The sequence below is a fragment of the Hemitrygon akajei genome, chromosome 2 (genome assembly GCF_048418815.1).
Source record: "Hemitrygon akajei chromosome 2, sHemAka1.3, whole genome shotgun sequence".
NCBI classification, from domain to species: domain Eukaryota; kingdom Metazoa; phylum Chordata; class Chondrichthyes; order Myliobatiformes; family Dasyatidae; genus Hemitrygon; species Hemitrygon akajei.
Window position 1 is genome coordinate 14286505 of NC_133125.1, and position 19843 is coordinate 14306347.

Consider the following 19843-nt stretch of genomic DNA (forward strand, 5'->3'; position numbering starts at 1 on the left):
TTCACCTGCTTGTTGCCAGATTGGGCTGGTGAATTTTCCTGAGCCTTTCTAGCATTTGTATCTGCCTGCCTGCCTGGCTGTTGACTCTGCTTGTTTCCCAGTTCTGGTTTTTGGATTTCTCTGGACGTTTTGATCTCTGCCTGAACTTTGATGTTGACTTTATTTGCACCTTGGGACTTGTTACACAATTAATATCACTGTTTGCTCAGTACTGGGTCTGCGATCGGACCCCTGCTCCAGTGTCCTGGCACCTTGATGGAGTCTCGGGAGTGACATCAAAGTTCACTGACAGTGGCAAACTGCTGGAAAAAATTCTGAAATTTAAAACTCACATAATCAAAATATGCATCAATTAATTCATTTTTAATCCTAATGTTTTAGTTATTTCCCCAAATTATCAGATGTCTTTAAGGAAAGGAAATCTGCCATCTTTATCTGGTCTGATTTACATGACCCCAGGCTCACTGATGTGGTTAATGCTTAATTGCTTACTGAAATGCATAACTTACTCCTGAAAACCATTACAATGTTATCCAATTTTAACTTCAAATGATGACTTTTCCTGTCTGAACAAATTAGACATCCAACATTAGGCTGTTTCACAGAGAGATTGGAAGCAAATTCCAGAATGCAACCTAAATTCTCTCTTCATATTTGCTGTAGAGTGGTTACTTTTTTTCAAATTCTATGACCTGGTTGTTATGTTGGGAATTACAGATTATTATCCAGGTAAAGGAGGGTGGCAGAATTTAAACACAGGAGATTGTGCAGATGTTGAGATTCCAGAGCAACACACACACAAAAATGCTGGTGGAACTCAGCAAGTTAGGCAGCATCTATGGAGATATTTTGGGCTGAGACCCTTCATCAAGAGGGTATCTTGACTAGGTGTGCAAAAACAGGCATAATGCAAAAGATAATGCAAAACACAAGATGAATTAAAAAGGAGTCAGACGTGTTACAGTCTAGTTAATTTGTTTATTAAAGAGGTTACGATGTACAGTTTTACAAAGGCACTTGTATCTCCAGCTTCTGATACATTTCAACTTTCAATACTCAAAACTATGTTTTTACTTACAGAGGGCACAGACTTATTTAATATGTAGCTCCCCTGGATGGAGAACTGTGTGATAAACCGCATAGGTTGAACAAGTTTTAATATACGGTATTTACCAAGCTTTGGTTAATGCAACATTACTGCAGTTACCCTTGCCAAGGGCTGCAACAATATCCACAGCACGCCAGGTGCCACTGACCACTGAACTAACTCCACCAGTTTCGGAAAACCAGCCATAAAATTTCAGCGGCAAACTGCACAGCAGCAACAGTCAGCACTGAGGGTCTCAGAGAACCCACCTCCTCTCAAAGAATGCTCATTCACATGCAACCTGGTGATCCCTTTCCAATGAGAGTCAGAGAGCTGACAGTGCCAGGAGAGGTCTGAAAAATCTACTCTAACAAAACAGATTACAGGCATAGAACGATTGGACAGGCAGAGCCTTTTTCCCAGGCAGAAATGGCTAGTATGAGGGGGCATAAGTTTAAGGTGAATGTGACAAAAATATAGGGGTGGGGTGGGAATGTCAGAGGTAAGTTCTTTACACATAGTGATGGGTGCTGGAATGCACTGGCAGGGGTGGTGGCAGAGGCAGATACATTAGGAACATTTCAGAGGCTCTTAGATAGGAACATGGATGATAGAAAAATGCAGAGCAACGCAAGAAGGAAGAGTTAGACTGATGTTAGAGTAGGGTATACGGTCAGCACAGCATCGCAGGCTAAAGGGCCTGTACTGTGCTGTAATGTTCTATGTTCTATAGGTCAGTAATAATAAACATGGTACGGGGTTTTTTCACTTACCCCATTCACAAATCCTTTCACTTCACTCCATTATTATCTTTTTTGACATTTGAGCTCCCTACAACAGTCCTTTCCCTTCATCCCTTCCTCTCCTCACTTTCCCTGCAATTTAGAGAATCAGGCTTTAATATTTTTCCACTTTGAATGAACCTAGTAGACCTGGAAGTTAACACTCTTATATTTTTATATATAACAGTTTTATATATTTTTATATTTAAAAACAAAGTCCTGATCCTTTCAGCTCAGGGTAATAACCCTGACTGGTAAAACAAAATTGATATCAAAACAGCAATGAAGAATCTTTCTATATCTGTGTGTGACCCTATGGACAGAGAGAGATGGAGGTAGGTACATGGTGCTTAGAAAAATAGAGGGCTATGGGTAACCCTAGGTAACTTCTGAAGTAAGGCCCACAGCTTTGTGGGCCGAAGGGCCTGTATTGTGCTGTAGGTTTTCTATGTTTCTAATTGTGTGCACACAGATTGTATTGCCTCACACAAGTATTTCACGATGAGAGGATCAGAATGGAACAGATTAAAGAAATAACTTAATTTACTGCCCATTACACCACTGGCGTTTAGGGCAGCAATGAAGGTGCTCCATCTCTGTCTGTCCATACAGTCACACACAGATATTGAAGGACTCTTCATTGCTGTTTCGATATCAGTTTTGTTTTACCAGTCAGGGTTGTTAGCCTTGAACTAAAACTCTGAACCTGAAGGACTTTTACTCCGGCCTCTACGCTTTGACCAGTTTGCCATGGCTGACCCTACCAAGAGCTAAAGCATAAAGCCCTGACTCCAGCCAGCATAGCTCTCCAGGTCATTGAGGCATGCCCGGCTCCAAGCCCTATGAAAAAAATCATATTATTTCTTATATTATATTCATTTATTTCTTCAAGATTACCTTTATTTTTCACATGTACATTGAAGCATAGTGAAATGTGTTGTTTGTGTCAAATCCCGAGCACTGCGCTGGGCAGCCCAGAAGCGTTTCCGTGCTTCTGGTGTCAACATAGTATGCTCTCAACATACCAGCCCTAACTTGTACATCTTTAGAATGTGGGAGGAAACCCAGGCAGTCACCAGGAGAGTGTACAAACTCCTTACAGACAGCAGCTGGAATCGAACCCCAGTCTTACAGCGGGCACACTGTAAATTGTTGTGGTAACCATATCACTTCTCTGCTACCCAAATAGCTCTAATTGGTTGAACTGGGGAAACCAACTGCACTCAGGAGCTGGGCACCATCCAGAATAAATTAGCCCACTTTATCTGCACTCCATAATTGCCAGTTTCTCCCCCTGGTGTACTTCTGCCACCTAAAGAATATATTTGGAATTACTAGTGCTGATACTTCAACAGCATCACACAAGCTTGCACTCCCTACCACCAACCTGTACATTCTCATTTTAAAATCTTTATTATTATTGAAGAACAACAAAAAAAGATACATTAATGTCATTATATACAAAGAATTAAATTAGCAAATAACTGATTAACAAAGCTAAACAATATATCAATAGTAAGAAAAAATAAAGTGTTAATATTTTTTGAAAGAAAAAAGGAAAAAAAAAAGAACCCCTTTCTTCAGGTCTTTTGCTGTTACCCTTAGGTTCTTTCTCACCTCCTTCAGCATAGCACGTTGTGCTCTTGGTGTGATCTGTGCAGGATGCCCATTCCTAGGGAAAGTAGCAACAGGACTGAGCTTCCTCCATTTGTAGACAATTTCTCTTATTGTGGACTGATGGAACACTCAGGTCTTTAGAAATGCTTTTGTAGCCTTTTCCAGCTTCATGCATCTCTACAATTCTTCTTTTAAGGTCTTCTGAAAGGTGTTTTGATTGAGGCATGGTGCAGATAAACAGATCTTTCTTGAGAAGAGCAGGCTCTGTCAGTAACCTGACTTTGTTTCTTTTTCGTCGGGCAGGGCACCTCTACAACCCACACCTCCAATCCCATCTCATTGATTGGAACACCTGACTCCAAATAGCTTTTGCAGTAGACACTACCCCAGAGGTTCACATACTTTTTCCAATAAATACATGTAATATTGGATCAATTTTCCAATAAATAAGTGAACATGTATAATGTTATTGTGATATTTATCTAACTGGGTTCTCTATCTAGTTTTAGGACTTACATGAAGATCTGATCACACCTTAGGTCATACTTATGCAGAAAGAAAATTCTACAGGGTTCACAAACTTTCTAGCATGGTAAATAGAAGTGCTCGAAGAGACATCATCATGTGTCGTGCCACCAAATTTGTTTATAACAAAATAACATTATTGCACTTTAGAGGTCAAATTACAAAATATATGATAGGTACTATATGTTTTGCATTATCATTTTAACTTTCTTTTCCATGGCTTAAATATCTTCCACTCTAAAGTACTGAATCTGTACGAATAGTTAATTTTTTACATTGATAGAATAGCTCTAATAAGAAATTTTGAATTCAGTAACAAAAATAACAATACTTTTCTCCACCCAGGTGCATCTCAAAAATAAACACATTTAAATCAAAGGCATTTACACCAGTGCAAAGCTCCCTCAGGATTGCTCTGGAATATTTTCTTCTGTTACTGGCTCAAGTCTATGGAACATGACTTGGGTCAGTTCATGTTCATTGATCCTGTTTACAGGTACTGTTCTATACATTTGCTAAGTAGGAAATGCAGAAATTGCGTGCAGGAAAAAGAATCTCAGGGTTGTATGTGGTTGGATGTACCCTGATAATAGATTTTACTTTGAACTTTGATGACTTTAACTCACAACCTTCTGATCCAGAAATGACGGTACAGTCCAATGAACAGTTGATTCATTGGCAAGTTCCTCATCACAAGCAATCCTGCAACTTCAGCACACAGCTTGGTTGTCCATATCTTTGTTTTTGTATGTTTATCCTAACTACATAAGGGACATGCCTGTCCTAGCACGGAAAGTCAGCTCTGGCAGACTGGGTGGATAAGATCAAGTGAGAGTGGCGAGCATTTCTTCAACACTTCATACAGAGAAACGGCACGACCAGACACAGAAGAAGTCACTGCAACCAAAGAAGACCGCAGTTGTGACGACGACTTGTACCACTGGACCCGGACTTTCAAGGTCAAGAGAGCGGAACTGCCAAAGTGCAATGGCTTTTCCACTTTATAAGCTCTCCTGCACGGATTTGTTTGTGCAATTCAAATCATCTAACAGAAGAACTGCACAAATCTGTCATTGTCGGATACAATGGACAACCAAATCTATCACCCAAACAGTATTTAGTTCCTACAGAACTGAGAGCAAATGCAACCTGTAAATGAAAAGCAATGATATTTCTTCAATTCTTTATCAGCTTTAACAATATTGATTTATACATCTTGGTTTAATAGCAAAATGTCTGCATTGATCATTATACAATTCTGTTTTTAAATACACAAGTAAATATCTGTACAGTCAAAATGTTCTTTGTGTTTTCCACTGTGCTCTTTCACAATGTTACAGACAGCCCGATGAAAACCAGCTGTCTCAGCAAACTAGTTTCTTTTTAAGCCAGCAATCAATCTTCTAAAGCCAGGGATTCCCAACCTATTTTATGCCATGGACCAATACCATTAAGTAAAGGGTCCATGGACCCCAGGTTGGAAAACCCAAAACCGTCCTTAATTGCTAGCATTTAATTGTTATCTTTCTCCCACTGTTCAACCCACTGTACAATCTGTTCCAAGTTTCTTTCCATGTCCTCGGGCATGTTGCTGGCCAGCTGATGCACTATCTCCTCTTGGTAGGATTCCATTGCCTCTTCATATATAGTTTGGAAAATCTCACACTGTATGTTGTCTTGAAGTTTCTTCCCACTGTAACCCCTGAAGAACGATAAACAAAAAATAAACAATTATAATGAGGGCCCTTTTGATCAAAGAAATTTGGTTTGTTACATGTTATAAGCAACATGAGCAAAGCAAAGACTAACACGTTTAATACTAATACTCAGAGCACTTTTCATACAAGTGATGAGGTTCAACCTCCAAAATGACTACAACCTTGTCATAGTTCAGAGGCTTGCATGGCTCAATGGCCTGAACAGCTATGTCGGCTGGAGTCAAGGCTTTATGATTTGGCTCTTGGTAGGGTCACCCATGCCAAACTAGTCAAAGGGTAAAGGACAGACTAAGAGTGGTCCACCAGTCCTCCAAGTTCGGAGGGTTCAGCTCAGGGCTAACAACCCTGACTGGTAAAAAAAAGTTACAGAATCAGCAATGAAGAATCCCAAGTGTGACGGTATTCTTGAGTCTCCACCCAGGACTTGCATGACTGACAGCAGTGAAAACCAAGAGGAAGCTACTAACACGATGAAGGAAGCCCTGAACACCAGAGATGGAGGACCTTCATTACTGCCCTAACTGCCAGCAGCATAACAGGCAGTAGGTAAGAAGCAAGTAGCTTCTTACTTCTGTCCAGATTACAGAGAAGGCAAATTGATGGGTTGACTTCTTAATTCAATCCCACTATTTAGGAATGGAATTTTCATGTTTCTATCATAGGATAGTGAAACAGTAGAAATGTTTATCATCACATGAAGTAAATATTTACTCACCTTAGTGAGACAGCATGAACAGTAATTGTGGAGATATCAGTAGACCATCTTGCCTTCTAAACCGAATGTCTAAGTTTTCTCAGTCAATCAAAGACAATGGTTCAGATTAACACAATCCAGAATTATAAAGATTTAGAGATTAGCGTTATTTGCCATTTACGGAAACAACTAACACAGTCCGAGGATGTACTGGAGGCAGCTCACAAGTGTTGTCATGCTTCTGCCACTATCATAGCTGCCCACGGCTTACCAACACTAACCCCTACACCTTCGGAATATGGGAGGAAACTGGACAGCCCAGAGGAAAGCTATGTTCTCACAGGGAGAAAATAGTAGAATTAAGCCATTTGACCCACCGAGCCTGCTCCGCCATTTCATCATAGCTGAGCCATTTCCTTCAGCCCCAATCTTCTGCCTTCTCCCCAAAACCCTTATATCACCTTTCTCTGCAATTTCCTAAAGATCAGTTCAACTAATGAGTAACTAGGGTGATTTTTTTTTAGGGGTAACAGTACATGTACAATGAACTACTTTGAGAACACTGCATGTTAGAGGAATAGGCAAACCCAGTACCTGTTTTCTAATCTGTCATACAAGATTGAGTTGTCTGTTCGAAGGACAAAGACAATATGGAACCATCGCTCTGGGAAGAAGTCACACCCATGGTAATCCACAATTACCCCACCTTCATTCATCTTCTCCTCAAGTTCGTCAATCACCTGCAAAGCAAGTTCCATTAGTCAAAGTCAAAAGCCAAAATATTATGAATGTTTAATCAGTTACCATATACTAACTTGGGATTTATTTTCTTGCAGATGTTTACAGGAAATATGCAATTTATGAAAAAATCTATAATTAAACAAAGACTTACAGATAACCAATGAGCAAAAGACAAATTGTGCAAATAAAAAAAAATACTATTAATACCAAGAATGAGTTGTAAAGAGTCACTGAAAGTGAAACTACAAGTTGCAGAATGTGGTGATTGAAGTTATTCACACCAATTCAATAACTGTTCCTGAACCCGATGGTGTAAGACCTATGGCTTCTGTACCTTCTCCGTTAGTAGCAGCGAGAAGAAAGCATGTCCTGGATGGCGGGTGATGCTGCTTTCTTGTAGCAGAGCTCCTTATAGATGTGCTCAATGGTGGGGAGGACCTTGCCTGTGATGTACTGGGCTGTATCCACCACTTTCTGTAGACTTTTCTGTTCCTGGGCATTGGTGTTTCTATATCAGGCCGTGATACAGCCAGTTAGGATACTCTCCACTGTGCAACTATGGAAGTTTGTGGTGAGGGTGGAACAAGCCAGAGATATCTTGGTTCAGTTATTTAATAAACAACAAATGTTGAAACCCAAATTCTACCCAAAACACAGAAAATAACAATATTATTGACAGTGGACAGGGCAAGGACTGAAACTCATAAAAATGAGAGATGTTGAAAATTGAAAGCAACACACAAAGAATGCTGGAGGTGCTGCCTAACCTGCTGAGTTCCTCCAGAATTTTGTATGTGTTGCTAAGGAATGAAAATCCAAGGTTCCATTCAGGCAACAAGTACAACCTGGTTGTTTTACAACTTAGTTGATTCCTTCCCTGCTCTATTCCAATGCTCATACACAATTATGTAAAGAAGTCTAACTTTCCTGGTTAGAAACATAGAAAACCTACAGCACAATACAGGCCCTTTGGCCCACAAAGCTGTGCCGAACATGTCCTTAAACTGAGAAATTACCTAGGGTTACCCACAGCCCATTCTGAGCTCCATATACCTGTCCAGGAGTCTCTTAAAAGACCCTATCGTATCCGCCTCCACCACCGTCGCCAGCAGCCATACACTCACCACTCTCTGCATAAAAAAATTTACTCCTGATATCTCCTCTGCACCTACTTCCAAGCACCTTAAAACTGTGCCCTCTCATGTTAGCCATTTCAGCCCTGGGAAAAAGCCTCTAACTATCCACACAATCAATGCCTCTCACCATCGTATACACCTCTATCAGGTCACCTCTCATCCTCCATTGCTCAAAGGAAAAAGGGCCGAGTTCACTCAAACTATTCTCATGAGGCATGCTCCCCAATTCAGGCAACATCCTTGTAAATCTCCTCTGCACTCTTTCTATGGTTTCCACATCCTTCCTGTAGTGAGGTGACTAGAACTGAGCACAGTACTCCAAGTGGAGTCTGACCAGGGTCCAATACAGCTGCAACATTACCTCTCAGCTCCTAAATTCAATTCCACGATTGATAAAGGCCAATACACCATACGCCTTCTTAACCACAGAATCAATCTGCGCAGTAGCTTTGAGTGTCCTATGGACTCGGACCCCAAGGTCCCTCTGATCCTCCACACTGCCAAGTCTTACTGTTAGTACTATATTCTGCCATCATACTTGACCTACCAAAATGTATCATTTCACAATTATCTGGGTTGAACTCCATCTGCCACTTCTCAGCCCAGTTTTGCATCCTATCAATGTCCTGCTTCAACCTCTGACAGCCCTCCACACTATCCACAACACTTCCAACCTTTGTGTCATCAGCAAATGTACTAACCCATCCCTCCACTTCTTCAAACACGAGGAAATCTGCAGATGCTGGAAATTCAAGCAACAACACACACAAAAGCGCAGTCGACGTTTCGGGCCGACCCTTCGTCAGGACTAACCGTAAGGAAAGATAGTAAGAGATTTGAAAGTACTTCTCCACTTCTTCATCCAGGTCATTTATAAAAATCACAAAGAGTAAGGGGCCCAGAACAGATCCCTGAGGTACTCCACTCGTGACCACCCTCCATGCAGAATATGACCCATCTACATACACTCTTTGCCTTCTGTGAGCAAACCAGTTCTGGATCCACAAAGCAACTTCCCCTTGGATCCCATGCCTCCTTACTTTCTCAATAAGCCTTGCATGGGGTTATCTTGTCAAATGCCTTGCTGAAATCCATATACACTACATCCACTGCTCTACCTTCATCAATATGTTTAGTCACATCCTCAAAAAATTCAATCAGGCTCGTAAGGCACGACCTGCCTTTCACAAAGCCATGCTGACAATTTCTAATCATATTATGCCTCTACAAATATTCATAAATCCTGCCTTTCAGGATCTTCTCCATCAACTTACCAACTACTGAAGTAAGAATCACTGGTCAATAATTTCCTGGGCTATTTCTACTCCCTTTCTTGAATAAAGGAACAACATCTGCAACCCTCCAATCCTCTGGAACCTCTCCCGTCCCCATTGATGATGCAAAGATTGTCGCCAGAGGCTTAGCAATCTCCTCCGCCTCCCACAGTAGCCTAGGGTACATCTCATCTGGTCCTGGTAACTTATCCAACTTGATGCTTTCCAAAAGCTCCAGCACATCCTCTTTTTTAATATCTACATGCTCTAGCTTTTCAGTTCACTGTAAGTCATCCCCACAATCGCCAAGATCCTTTTCCGTAGTGAATACTGAAGCAAAGTACTCATTTAGTACCTCTGCTATCCCCTCCGGTTCCATACACACTTTTCCACTGTCACACTTGATTGGTCCTAATCTCTCATGTCTTATCCTCTTGCTCTTCACATACTTGTAGAATGCATTGGGGTTTTCCTTAATTCTGTCCGCCAAGGCCTTCTCATGGCCACTTCTGGCTCTCCTAAGTTCTTTCTTGAGCTCCTTCCCGCTAGCCTTATAATCTTCTAGCTCTCTTTCATTACCTAGCTTTTTGAAACTTTCATAAGCTCTTTTCTTCTTGACTAGATTTCTTCCCCCAAGCCATCAGACTCCTCAATACCCAGAGTCAGGACTGACACCAACTTACTGCCCTCTACTGTGCCTGTTGTCTTGTTTATTATTTATGGTAATGCCTGCACTGTTTTGTGCACTTTATGCAGTCCAGGGTAGGTCTGTAGTGTAGTGTAGTTTTTTCCTGTGTTGTTTTACGTAGTTAAGTGTAGTTTTTGTATTGTTTCATGTAGCACCATGGTCCTGAAAAACGTTGTCTCATTTTTACTGTGTACTGTACCAGCAGTTATGGTCAAAATGACAATAAAAAGTGACATGACATGAACAGCCTTGTACACCATGGTTTCTGTACCCTACCATCCTTTCCCTGTCTCATTGGAATGTACCTATGCAGAACTCCACGTAAATATCCCCTGAACATTTGCCACATTTCTTCCGTACATTTCCCTGAGAACATCTGTTCCTAATTTATGCTTCCAAGTTGCTGTCTGATAGCCTCAAGTTCCTTGATTTAAGCTGACGTTTGGGATTGAACAAATCAACACAAAATAAATGGGCAGATGTTTGAAATGCATTGTGGATGATAGTAAGTTTTCTATTGCAATACTCACCCTGTCTTCATCCAGAATGGGACACGAATATTCTTCATCATAGCCTTCATACAGCTGACCTTTGCAGATATGGTTTATAGAAAAAACAGACTGGTTTATAACTGTCTCCTGACTAGCAACATCCATTAGGAGAGAAAGGTACAGATACATTCACAAATATTAAACCCACATTGATACATAATATATACAGTGGATTCCAGGTAATTGGGACACATCAGGACCAGTACATTTTGCCGAAGTTTTATACTTAAAAAGGTATAAAAATGACAAGTTGAGTTAACAAATTTAGTATTTAAATGAAATACAGAATAAATTAGAACATTACCAATACTACTACAGTACTAGAAAACTGTATTAGTTCCTAATAGTTATTGATGGAGGAATTATTCACTGTATAAAAATGTATATTTTCGATTGACTGTAAGTGAGCAAAACTAGCAGAGACACTGAGTGCAGATAGTGGACTGCCTTCAGACAGTGCTCTCAACAATTGTATCCTCCATATCTTCATTTTAATTGTAACATTAAAGATGATTGCAGTTATTTTCAAATTCTTCTTAGTTCCTAACTTGTTTAAGTAGTGAAATTGTTTCAATTCCACCCCTGGCCATTTCTGGCATCTCCAAACCTGAATGCTTGAAACTGCTGTGAGCAAAACAGTTGTGAATTGTCTCACTCTTTATTAAGTCAACCATCAGTGACAAAAATCACTGCTTTTTGAACATAAACAGGCAAATTACGCTAAGTAAAAACTGTTCTCTCTAAGCACGGTGAGTGTATAATGGCCACACGACACGCACGCTACTGACAGAAGTTCGAAAATGCTCGGCAAATGTCTCCTGATCAAGCTGCATAGTGTCCCAAATAAACAGAGGGAATCTGGCTATTTTGTTGATTTATTTTTGTTTTTTTAAGAGTTGTCCCGATTAACTAATGGCCCAATCAACCAGAATCCACTGCATATAAAATCAGGGCGAGAATTACCACACAACAGTATCAAGCAATGGTCATCACCTCCCAGAGGTTTTTTTCTATCTAAACTCAAAATGTTCATGCCTTCACCTGAACACAACATTCACTATAACGTTTAAATAAGGAAATCCATCAAGTAAGCCAAGGTAATTGTTTCTAAAATCAATTGCTTTACAGGACAAACATTTCATCACTTACATCCTGTTATTACAGTTTATGAAATGTCACACTTAGTACAAAGACTTTACATATTTTTTGAAATATTTAATTGTCATTTTTAGTAATGCAAACATTCAGTCAATTTTGTCATTTAGTCAAACATTAGGCAATTTGTCCAGACACTGTAAATCTTTTCTGCAGCTGCTGAAAATTCAGTAGTGTGAACATCCTTTAATTAATGGAGCTAAATTAATTTATGTCAAATGTTGTTTCCTATCACTGGCTTTAATTTGCTGAAAATTTAAAAAAGGAAATATATTAGTGCTTACTGGGAATGGAAGTACATATTCTGGAGCTGCAATATCAATCCTTTTTTAAAAAATGAAATTCAAACTTTTTGAGAATTGCTAGTATCACTTAGTGAAGAGATGTAGCTTTTTAGAAATGTTTTCATGTGTTATATGACCTGGCTACAAACCACCATAGCTCATGTCTGTTCCCGTAATTGCAAGATGCAAATCTATACTCACCTTCCTTTGCCAGTTCTCCCACATTCACATACGTCAGTCCAGTTCTTCCAGCTAACTCTTTACCGAGGGTGGTTTTCCCAACACCTGGAGTACCTGCCAGGATAAAGACTGCTGTGACCGATTGTTACAGCATCCCTGTGGGAATACTCCCCACCTACCTCCCAGAGTGTAGTGTCACAACGCACAATATCAATGTTTTCTCTCTCCCACAAGGACTTACAGTTCCACACGATTGTATTATTCTTTTCATGGTGGTTCATAATCACAGACTTTATGATAGATTCCAGTATCTTCTCCCACTATCTCATCGAGCTGACAGGTTTTAAATTTCCAGTTTCTTTTCTTTCTCTCTCTCTCTCTCTCTCTCTCTCTCCCCCTCCTTTGTGGTTACATTTGGGACCCTTCAATATACAGGAACCATTGCAGCACTTTTTTAAACTTTGGCAGATAAAAAGTAGATCATTCACCATCTCTGAAGTCACCACTATCAAATATCATTAGATCCTTGAAATTAATCAATTTTCAAGCTTGCTAACCTCCATTACAATGTTTTGAAAATTAATGCTAGCTTTATTTTACTTCCCCATTTCCTTCAGCCTTCACTACTTCCGGGAGTTCTGTCTTTGTACTTTTCCCTGTATAATGCAATGTAACTTGCATGCACCACTTGTGCTGGCAGCTCGTTCCACTCTCTCACAACCCTCTGAGTGAAGAAGTTTCCCCTCACGTTCCCCTTAAGCATTTCACCTTTCACCCTTAACCCATTACGTCTCGTTGTAGTCCCACCCAACCTCAGTGGGAAAACTGTCTATACCCTTCATAATTTTTTTAACCTCCTTCAAATCTCCTCTCAATCTTCTGTGTTCTAAGAAATAAATTCCTAACCTATTCAATAGTGTAACAGAACAACACACACAAACGCTGGAGGAATTCAGCAGATCAGGCAGCAAATATTGAGGGGAATAAACAGTTAAAATTTTGGGCTGAGACCCTTCATCATGGATGGAATGGAAGGGGGGAGAAACCAGAAGCCAATGTAACAGAAAGAGCTTTCTGAAGTTATAACTAGCAGAGTAGAGGGAACATTCCATGTAGCTTATCTCAGTTGTCAGGTGTTGTAGCACCCTTAGAAACTTTAACAATACTAGACAAATGTAAATCCCCACTGGGAATATATACTGCCCCCCACTTGTATGTCATTTGCCTCCACTCCTCTACCCACTGACTCCTCCAGCATCTTGAGCAACAAGCAGATTTTTCTGTTTCCACCAGCATACTGATTTTTACCCCTAAAAAAACTCACCCCATGCACAAGCAATGGTTAAACTAAACTAGCTTGCCCTCTTTTATCCTACCCAGACAACCCATCACACACCACTCCCTACCCCTACCACAATCTCACCCCAATGCAACCCCCCTCCCCACACATCTTTCAGAAAGAAATCCGGCGGTCCCTCTATGGTTACTCACAATTCCTGTCCCTCCTTCCCCGATACATCCCACTCCCGCACGATGAGGACATTTGGCTATCTCTACGTGATAAGACACCACGCACATACACGCCTCATACATATAAACTCACGACCCCATACAGACCCCCCACCCCCCAACCTGTGAGGAGGTTATTCAGCATCTCTCTATGGTGACAGAGACCACACACATAAACCCTGACCCCCCCCCCCCCATACTCAGACTACCACCCCTCACTTGCGAGGATATAAGACCGACTCTCTATGGTGACAGACACCACACACGTAAACCCCTGACCCCCATACACAGACCCACATCCCTCACCTGTGACGACGATATTCCGCGTTTCTCCATAGTGACAGACAGCACACACATAAACTCCTGACCCTAATACACACCCACACGCACGACGTGTGAGGAAATAAGGCCGACTCTCTATGGTGCCAGACACCACACACGGAAACCCCTGACCCCCATACTCAGACCCACACCTCCGACCTGTGAGGACAATCTTCGGCATCTCTCCATAGTGACAGACATCACACTTAAATCCCTGACCCCCATACACAGACCCAAACCCCCCACCTGTGAGAAGGATATTCAGCGTCTCTCCATGACAGACGCCACACACATACACCCCAGACCCCCATCCCTCACCTGTGAGGAGATAAGGCTGTCTCTCCATAGTGACAAACGCCACACACAGAAACCCCTGACCCCATATAGACCCACACCCCTCACCTGCGAGGAGATAAGGCCGTCTCTCCATAAACGATAGAAACCACACAGGTAAACCCCTGATCCCCCTACTCAAACTCAGACCCACACCCCTCACCTGTGAGGAGGATATTTGGCCGTCTCTCCATGCTGATAGACACGAGCTCCTACCCGTGGGGTCTTTCTCTCGACTTAAGCCACCGCCCTCTGCGTCACGGCTCGTCCTGCTCACTGCCGGAATAATCAGAAACATTTCACGCACATACAGACCACTCCCAATAATTCAATATTGATTGTGTGGGAAACATTGGCTCTCCCGATACCGTCGCTACATCAAGGAACATAACGGGCAAAATTCTGGACAACTAAAATAGGGTTGCGAGCCGAGACTGGAGAAAGGGAGGACCCCTCGGTGATAGGTTGTTAAATCGGTGTGAGAAGTGAATTGGTGAGTGTAAAGTGTGTGTAATGCGGAGTGTTATGTGTATCATGCGTCTCCTGGGGTGTGTAATGTCTGTATTAGGCTGTGTAATGTGTGTCGTGGGCTTGCTGGGGTACCCGGGGGCTGGGCTGTCATGTATCCCGGTACATAATGATGTGCTTTCGGTCAGCTGGAGAAAGTTTTGCTCTGTTCTGCGAACCTGAACACTCAGACACTTGCCCCATTTTCCCCTTCCACCTTCACTGCTTCTCTGCCTCATTTCAATTAGAGTGAAATCAGACCGTCTATATCTGTGCTCTCACTGGCACTCCCTCTGTTCCTTTCCTCTGCAATATAATTTGATTACTATTTTGACTCATTTCTGCCCAAAGCTCGTTGACCTGAGACATTAATTTGTTTTTATTGTGTGCACTGAAGCAGGAGAACCCTGAATATTTGTAGCTTTTTCTCATTTTTATTGTGGTTCTTTGTGTCAGAAGTGATGGTAATAAACTGTTTTCCTTTTCAAATCATACAGAGTTAATCTTCATAACAAAACTGTGAAACTATTTAAATTATGCTTACAAATATTTCTTATTGTGGCTTGCCTGTGTCCAGCTATTTAATAGCTGACTAAGTTATTTGATTGCAGTTTACTGTTTCCTACGCTCAGAAAATAGCTTGTGTAATGCTATATTGTTGTATCCCATTTGACAATTTTAATTAATCATTGAATTGTTGAAAATTATATAATGTCCTTGATTTTCTTTCTGGATGCTCTTTGTACCTAATGGATGGAGAACTGTGAACATCTGTGGTAGTTCCTCACAGCAAGCAAATTGTATGAGGAAAAATATTTCCTGGATTTTAATGAAGTTGATGAATATGAACCATTAAAAGAATCAAAGATACTTGAAAATAGTTCTTTCTTAAGTCCCCTCCTCCTTTCGGCTACAGCCATGGACATTATTTACATGATGTCTGTTATTTTTAATTAATTATTTTTAAGAATAGTAACTTGGTATGGGTTGTTTGATACAACTGAAAATAAACTTTCTGTAAAGCATTTTCAGCCATTGTGTCAGTCTGCAGCTGGGCATAACCCGACCACCAGTAACTTCATGATGTCGGTATCTTTTCTGAGCTGAATGGTTGTTCCTGGCGAACCAGGTAGAAGATTTACAGTCCTGACGAAGGGTCTCGGCCCGAAACGTCGACAGTGCTTCTCCCTATAGATGCTGCCTGGCTTGCTGCATTCCACCAGCATTTTGTGTGTGTTGCAGAAGATTTACAGCTATATTTTGGGAACGTAGTTTCTGCAACAGGCCTCAGATGTTGTATTGTTTAAAACCACACAGTGCAATTTTGCACTTGTATGAGCATTGATTGCTCTTGGTAATTATTTTCTCTCTTTTTTTTCTTTTCCTTTTACCCTTCCCACCCACCTAGCCTCACCTATCACCTTCTAGCTTGTCCTCCTTCCCCTTCCCCCTTGGTTTTATTTGGTCATCTTCCCCCGTACTTTTCAGTACTGATGAAGGGGTTGACCAGAAATGGCAACTGTTTAAGTTTAAAGTTCAAAGTATATTTATTCAAAGTATGCATCTGTATACAACCTTAAGATTTGTCTCCTTATGGGGTAGCCACAAAACAAAGGAACCCAATAAAACCCATTTGTTTTTTTAAAAAAAGACTATTGAACACCCAATGTGCAGAGAAAAAACAAATCCCGCAAACAATAAAAGTAAACAAATAGCACTTTGAGCTGAAGGTCACGGAAGTGACTCCGCAGCCGATTTAGAGGCCTGTCAGTTGCACTCCATGGCTGTAGTTCAGCGCAGAGATGAGTAAATCACTTGGAGCAGAGAGCTGAATCTTGCCTCTGGCCCCAACACCCTGACCTTTCAATTTTGGTCCGCCACTTAAATCATTCAAACCTCATTCACTTCCACAGATGCTGCCTGACCTGCCGAGTTCCTCCAGCATTTTGTGCATGTTGCTCTGGATTTCCAGCATCTGTGGAATCTCTTGTGCTGATAATTTTCTCATTAGTGTGCAGTGCTCAATTCCTGAGGAAATAAGGAAAGCAATTGCTGATTCGGTGAATGGGTGACAGAAGCAGACAACGCTTAACCACTTCAGCAGCATGTGTGGGGAGAACAACGTGACTGATGAACTTTTCTCGGAACTGGAAAAACGTTTTAAAAGCACACTTTTAATATACACTGATAGGAATGGAGGCGAGAATGCCTGTGATGGGGTCAAAGGCTGAAGTTGATTGTGCAAGGCAAAGGTGGGGTTTAGTTAGAAAGAATACAAAGATGATTTTCAGAAGAACTGTAGGTGAAGGTACTGCAGCTGAATATTACCTTTAATTGTTGAACTTAATGTTGAATTCTAGAGGATAGTATGGACAAAAAAGTACAATATCAAAGCTACAATGGCATATTCTTTCTTTTTCAAGGTGGAGTTTTCTTTATTATTTTATTGATGACAGTGTGGATTGTAGCCCACATATGACTTCCGGCAGCCGATGATGTCAAAATCTTCTCTCGGCAGAAAGGTTGTTTCTGCTAAGGTAAGAGTATTTCACAGCAGCACTTTGAGAATATGAGATTTTTGCACCATGTCGTAATTCTAGTACCTGCGTTGAGAATACACATTTATCTTTAGTTTCTGTGATCATACAACTTAACTTAAGGATCTGATTTGCTAATACTATTCTTTGTGCTTTGGCTGTGTTCTAATTTTATAGCCACACATATCTCTAGTGCCGGGCATGCTGGTCTCTGCCTGCTAATAGATAGATAGATACTTTATTCATCCCCATGGGGAAATTCAACATTTTTTCCAATGTCCCATACACTTGTTGTAGCAAAACTAATTACATACAATACTTAACTCAGTAAAAATATGATATGCATCTAAATCACTCTCTCAAAAAGCATTAATAATAGCTTTTTAAAAGTTCTTAAGTAGTTTACTTAAATACATTAAATACAATCAACCCCGGCACTTTAACATATCTTACTCCTGGCGGTTGAATTGTAAAGCCTAATGGCATTGGGGAGTATTGACCTCTTCATCCTGTCTGAGGAGCATTGCATTGATAGCAACCTGTCGCTGAAACTGCTTCTCTGTCTCTGGATGGTGCTATGTAGAGGATGTTCAGGGTTTTCCATAATTGACCGTAGCCTACTCAGCGCCCTTCGCTCAGCTACCGATGTTATACTCTCCAGTACTTTGCCCACGACAGAGCCCACCTTCCTTACCAGCTTATTAAGACGTGAGGCGTCCCTCTTCTTAATGCTGCCTCCCCAACACGCCACCACAAAGAAGAGGGCGCTCTCCACAACTGACCTATAGAACATCTTCAGCATCTCACTACAGACATTGAATGACGCCAACCTTCTAAGGAAGTACAGTCGACTCTGTGCCTTCCTGCACAAGGCATCTGTGTTGGCAGTCCAGTCTAGCTTCTCGTCTAACTGTACTCCCAGATACTTGTAGGTCTTAACCTGCTCCACACATTCTCCATTAATGATCACTGGCTCCATATGAGGCCTAGATCTCCTAAAGTCCACCACCATCTCCTTGGTCTTGGTGATATTGAGACGCAGGTAGTTTGAGTTGCACCATATCACAAAGTCCTGTATCAGTTTCCTATACTCCTCCTCCTGTCCATTCCTGACACACCCCACTATGGCCGTGTCATCAGCGAACTTTTGCACATGGCAGGACTCCGAGTTATATTGGAAGTCTGATGTGTACAGGGTGAACAGGATCGGAGAGAGTACGGTTCCCTGCGGCGCCCCTGTGCTGCTTACCACCGTGTCAGACCTACAGTCTCCCAACTGCACATACTGAGGTCTATCTGTCAAGTAGTCCACTATCCAATCCACCATGTGAGAGTCTACTCCCATCTCCGTTAGTTTGTGCCTTAAGATCTTGGGCTGGATGGTGTTAAAGGCACTAGAGAAGTCCAGGAACGTAATCTTCACAGCACAACTGACCCCATCTAGGTAAGAGAGGGATTTGTGCAGCAAATACGTGATAGCATCCTCCACTCTCACCTTCTCCTTATACGCAAACTGAAGAGGATCCCGGGCGTGCCTGGTTTGTGGCCTCAGATTCTGTATTATCAGCCGCTCCATGGTCTTCATCACGTGCGACGTCAAGGCAACAGGTCTGAAGTCATTCAACTCCTTTGGTTGTGGTTTCTTCGGTACCGGGACAATACAGGATGTTTTCCACTGTCTGGGTACTCTTCTCTGCTCCAGGCTCATGTTGAAGATGCGCTGTAGTGGTTCTCCCAGCTCAGTCGCACAGGCCCTCAGTAATCGTGATATCATGATAATAACGGGCAGACTTCTAGTGACGTGCTTGCTGGCATCTGTACACTAACATTGGCATAATAATGAGCAGACCTCTAGTGCCACACATGCTGGCATCTGTAAGTTAATATTACATGACGTTGTGGGCATCACTTAGTAGTTGAAAAAAGATCACAGTTGGGAGCATAATATCCAAGGATACCCAGTGTATTGAAAGGAAGGGCAGGTAGGCAGAGGGGGTGGGGTGGCTCTGATGTTACAAATGCAATGAAGTCCTTACAAAGAGGTGACATAGGACTGGAAGATGTAAAATCCTTTTGGGGAGAGTTAAGAAACTGCAAGAGTGAAAAAGATGCTCATGAGAATTACATACAGGCCTCTGAACAGCAGCAAGGATGTGGGGTACGAATTATTAGAGGAGATGAAATAACAAAGAATAGACAATAGA

General features: G+C 41.5%; 2 protein-coding genes across 3 annotated transcripts in view; one reads left to right on the top strand and one right to left on the bottom strand.

The window, feature by feature from the left end:
* Positions 1–964: 964 nt before the first annotated feature.
* On the bottom strand, positions 965–14841 carry ak6 (adenylate kinase 6). The gene is made up of 5 exons (XM_073067454.1): positions 14759–14841; positions 12454–12546; positions 10793–10851; positions 7018–7163; positions 965–5713 (listed from the first exon to the last, which is right to left on the bottom strand). Exons 1-5 carry the CDS (start codon positions 14787–14789, stop codon positions 5524–5526), a joined length of 519 nt encoding a protein of 172 aa, XP_072923555.1. The 5' UTR covers positions 14790–14841; the 3' UTR covers positions 965–5523.
* A 179-nt stretch (positions 14842–15020) lies between these two features.
* The window catches only part of rad17 (RAD17 checkpoint clamp loader component), a 46541-nt gene continuing 41718 nt past the window's right edge, over positions 15021–19843 (top strand). For both annotated transcript variants that reach the window (XM_073067475.1, XM_073067468.1), the window contains exons 1-2: positions 15021–15088; positions 17526–17639. In XM_073067475.1, coding sequence (XP_072923576.1) covers positions 17595–17639 — 45 coding nt within the window. In that variant the 5' untranslated portion in view covers positions 15021–15088; positions 17526–17594. The remainder of the gene's footprint in view (positions 15089–17525; positions 17640–19843) is intronic.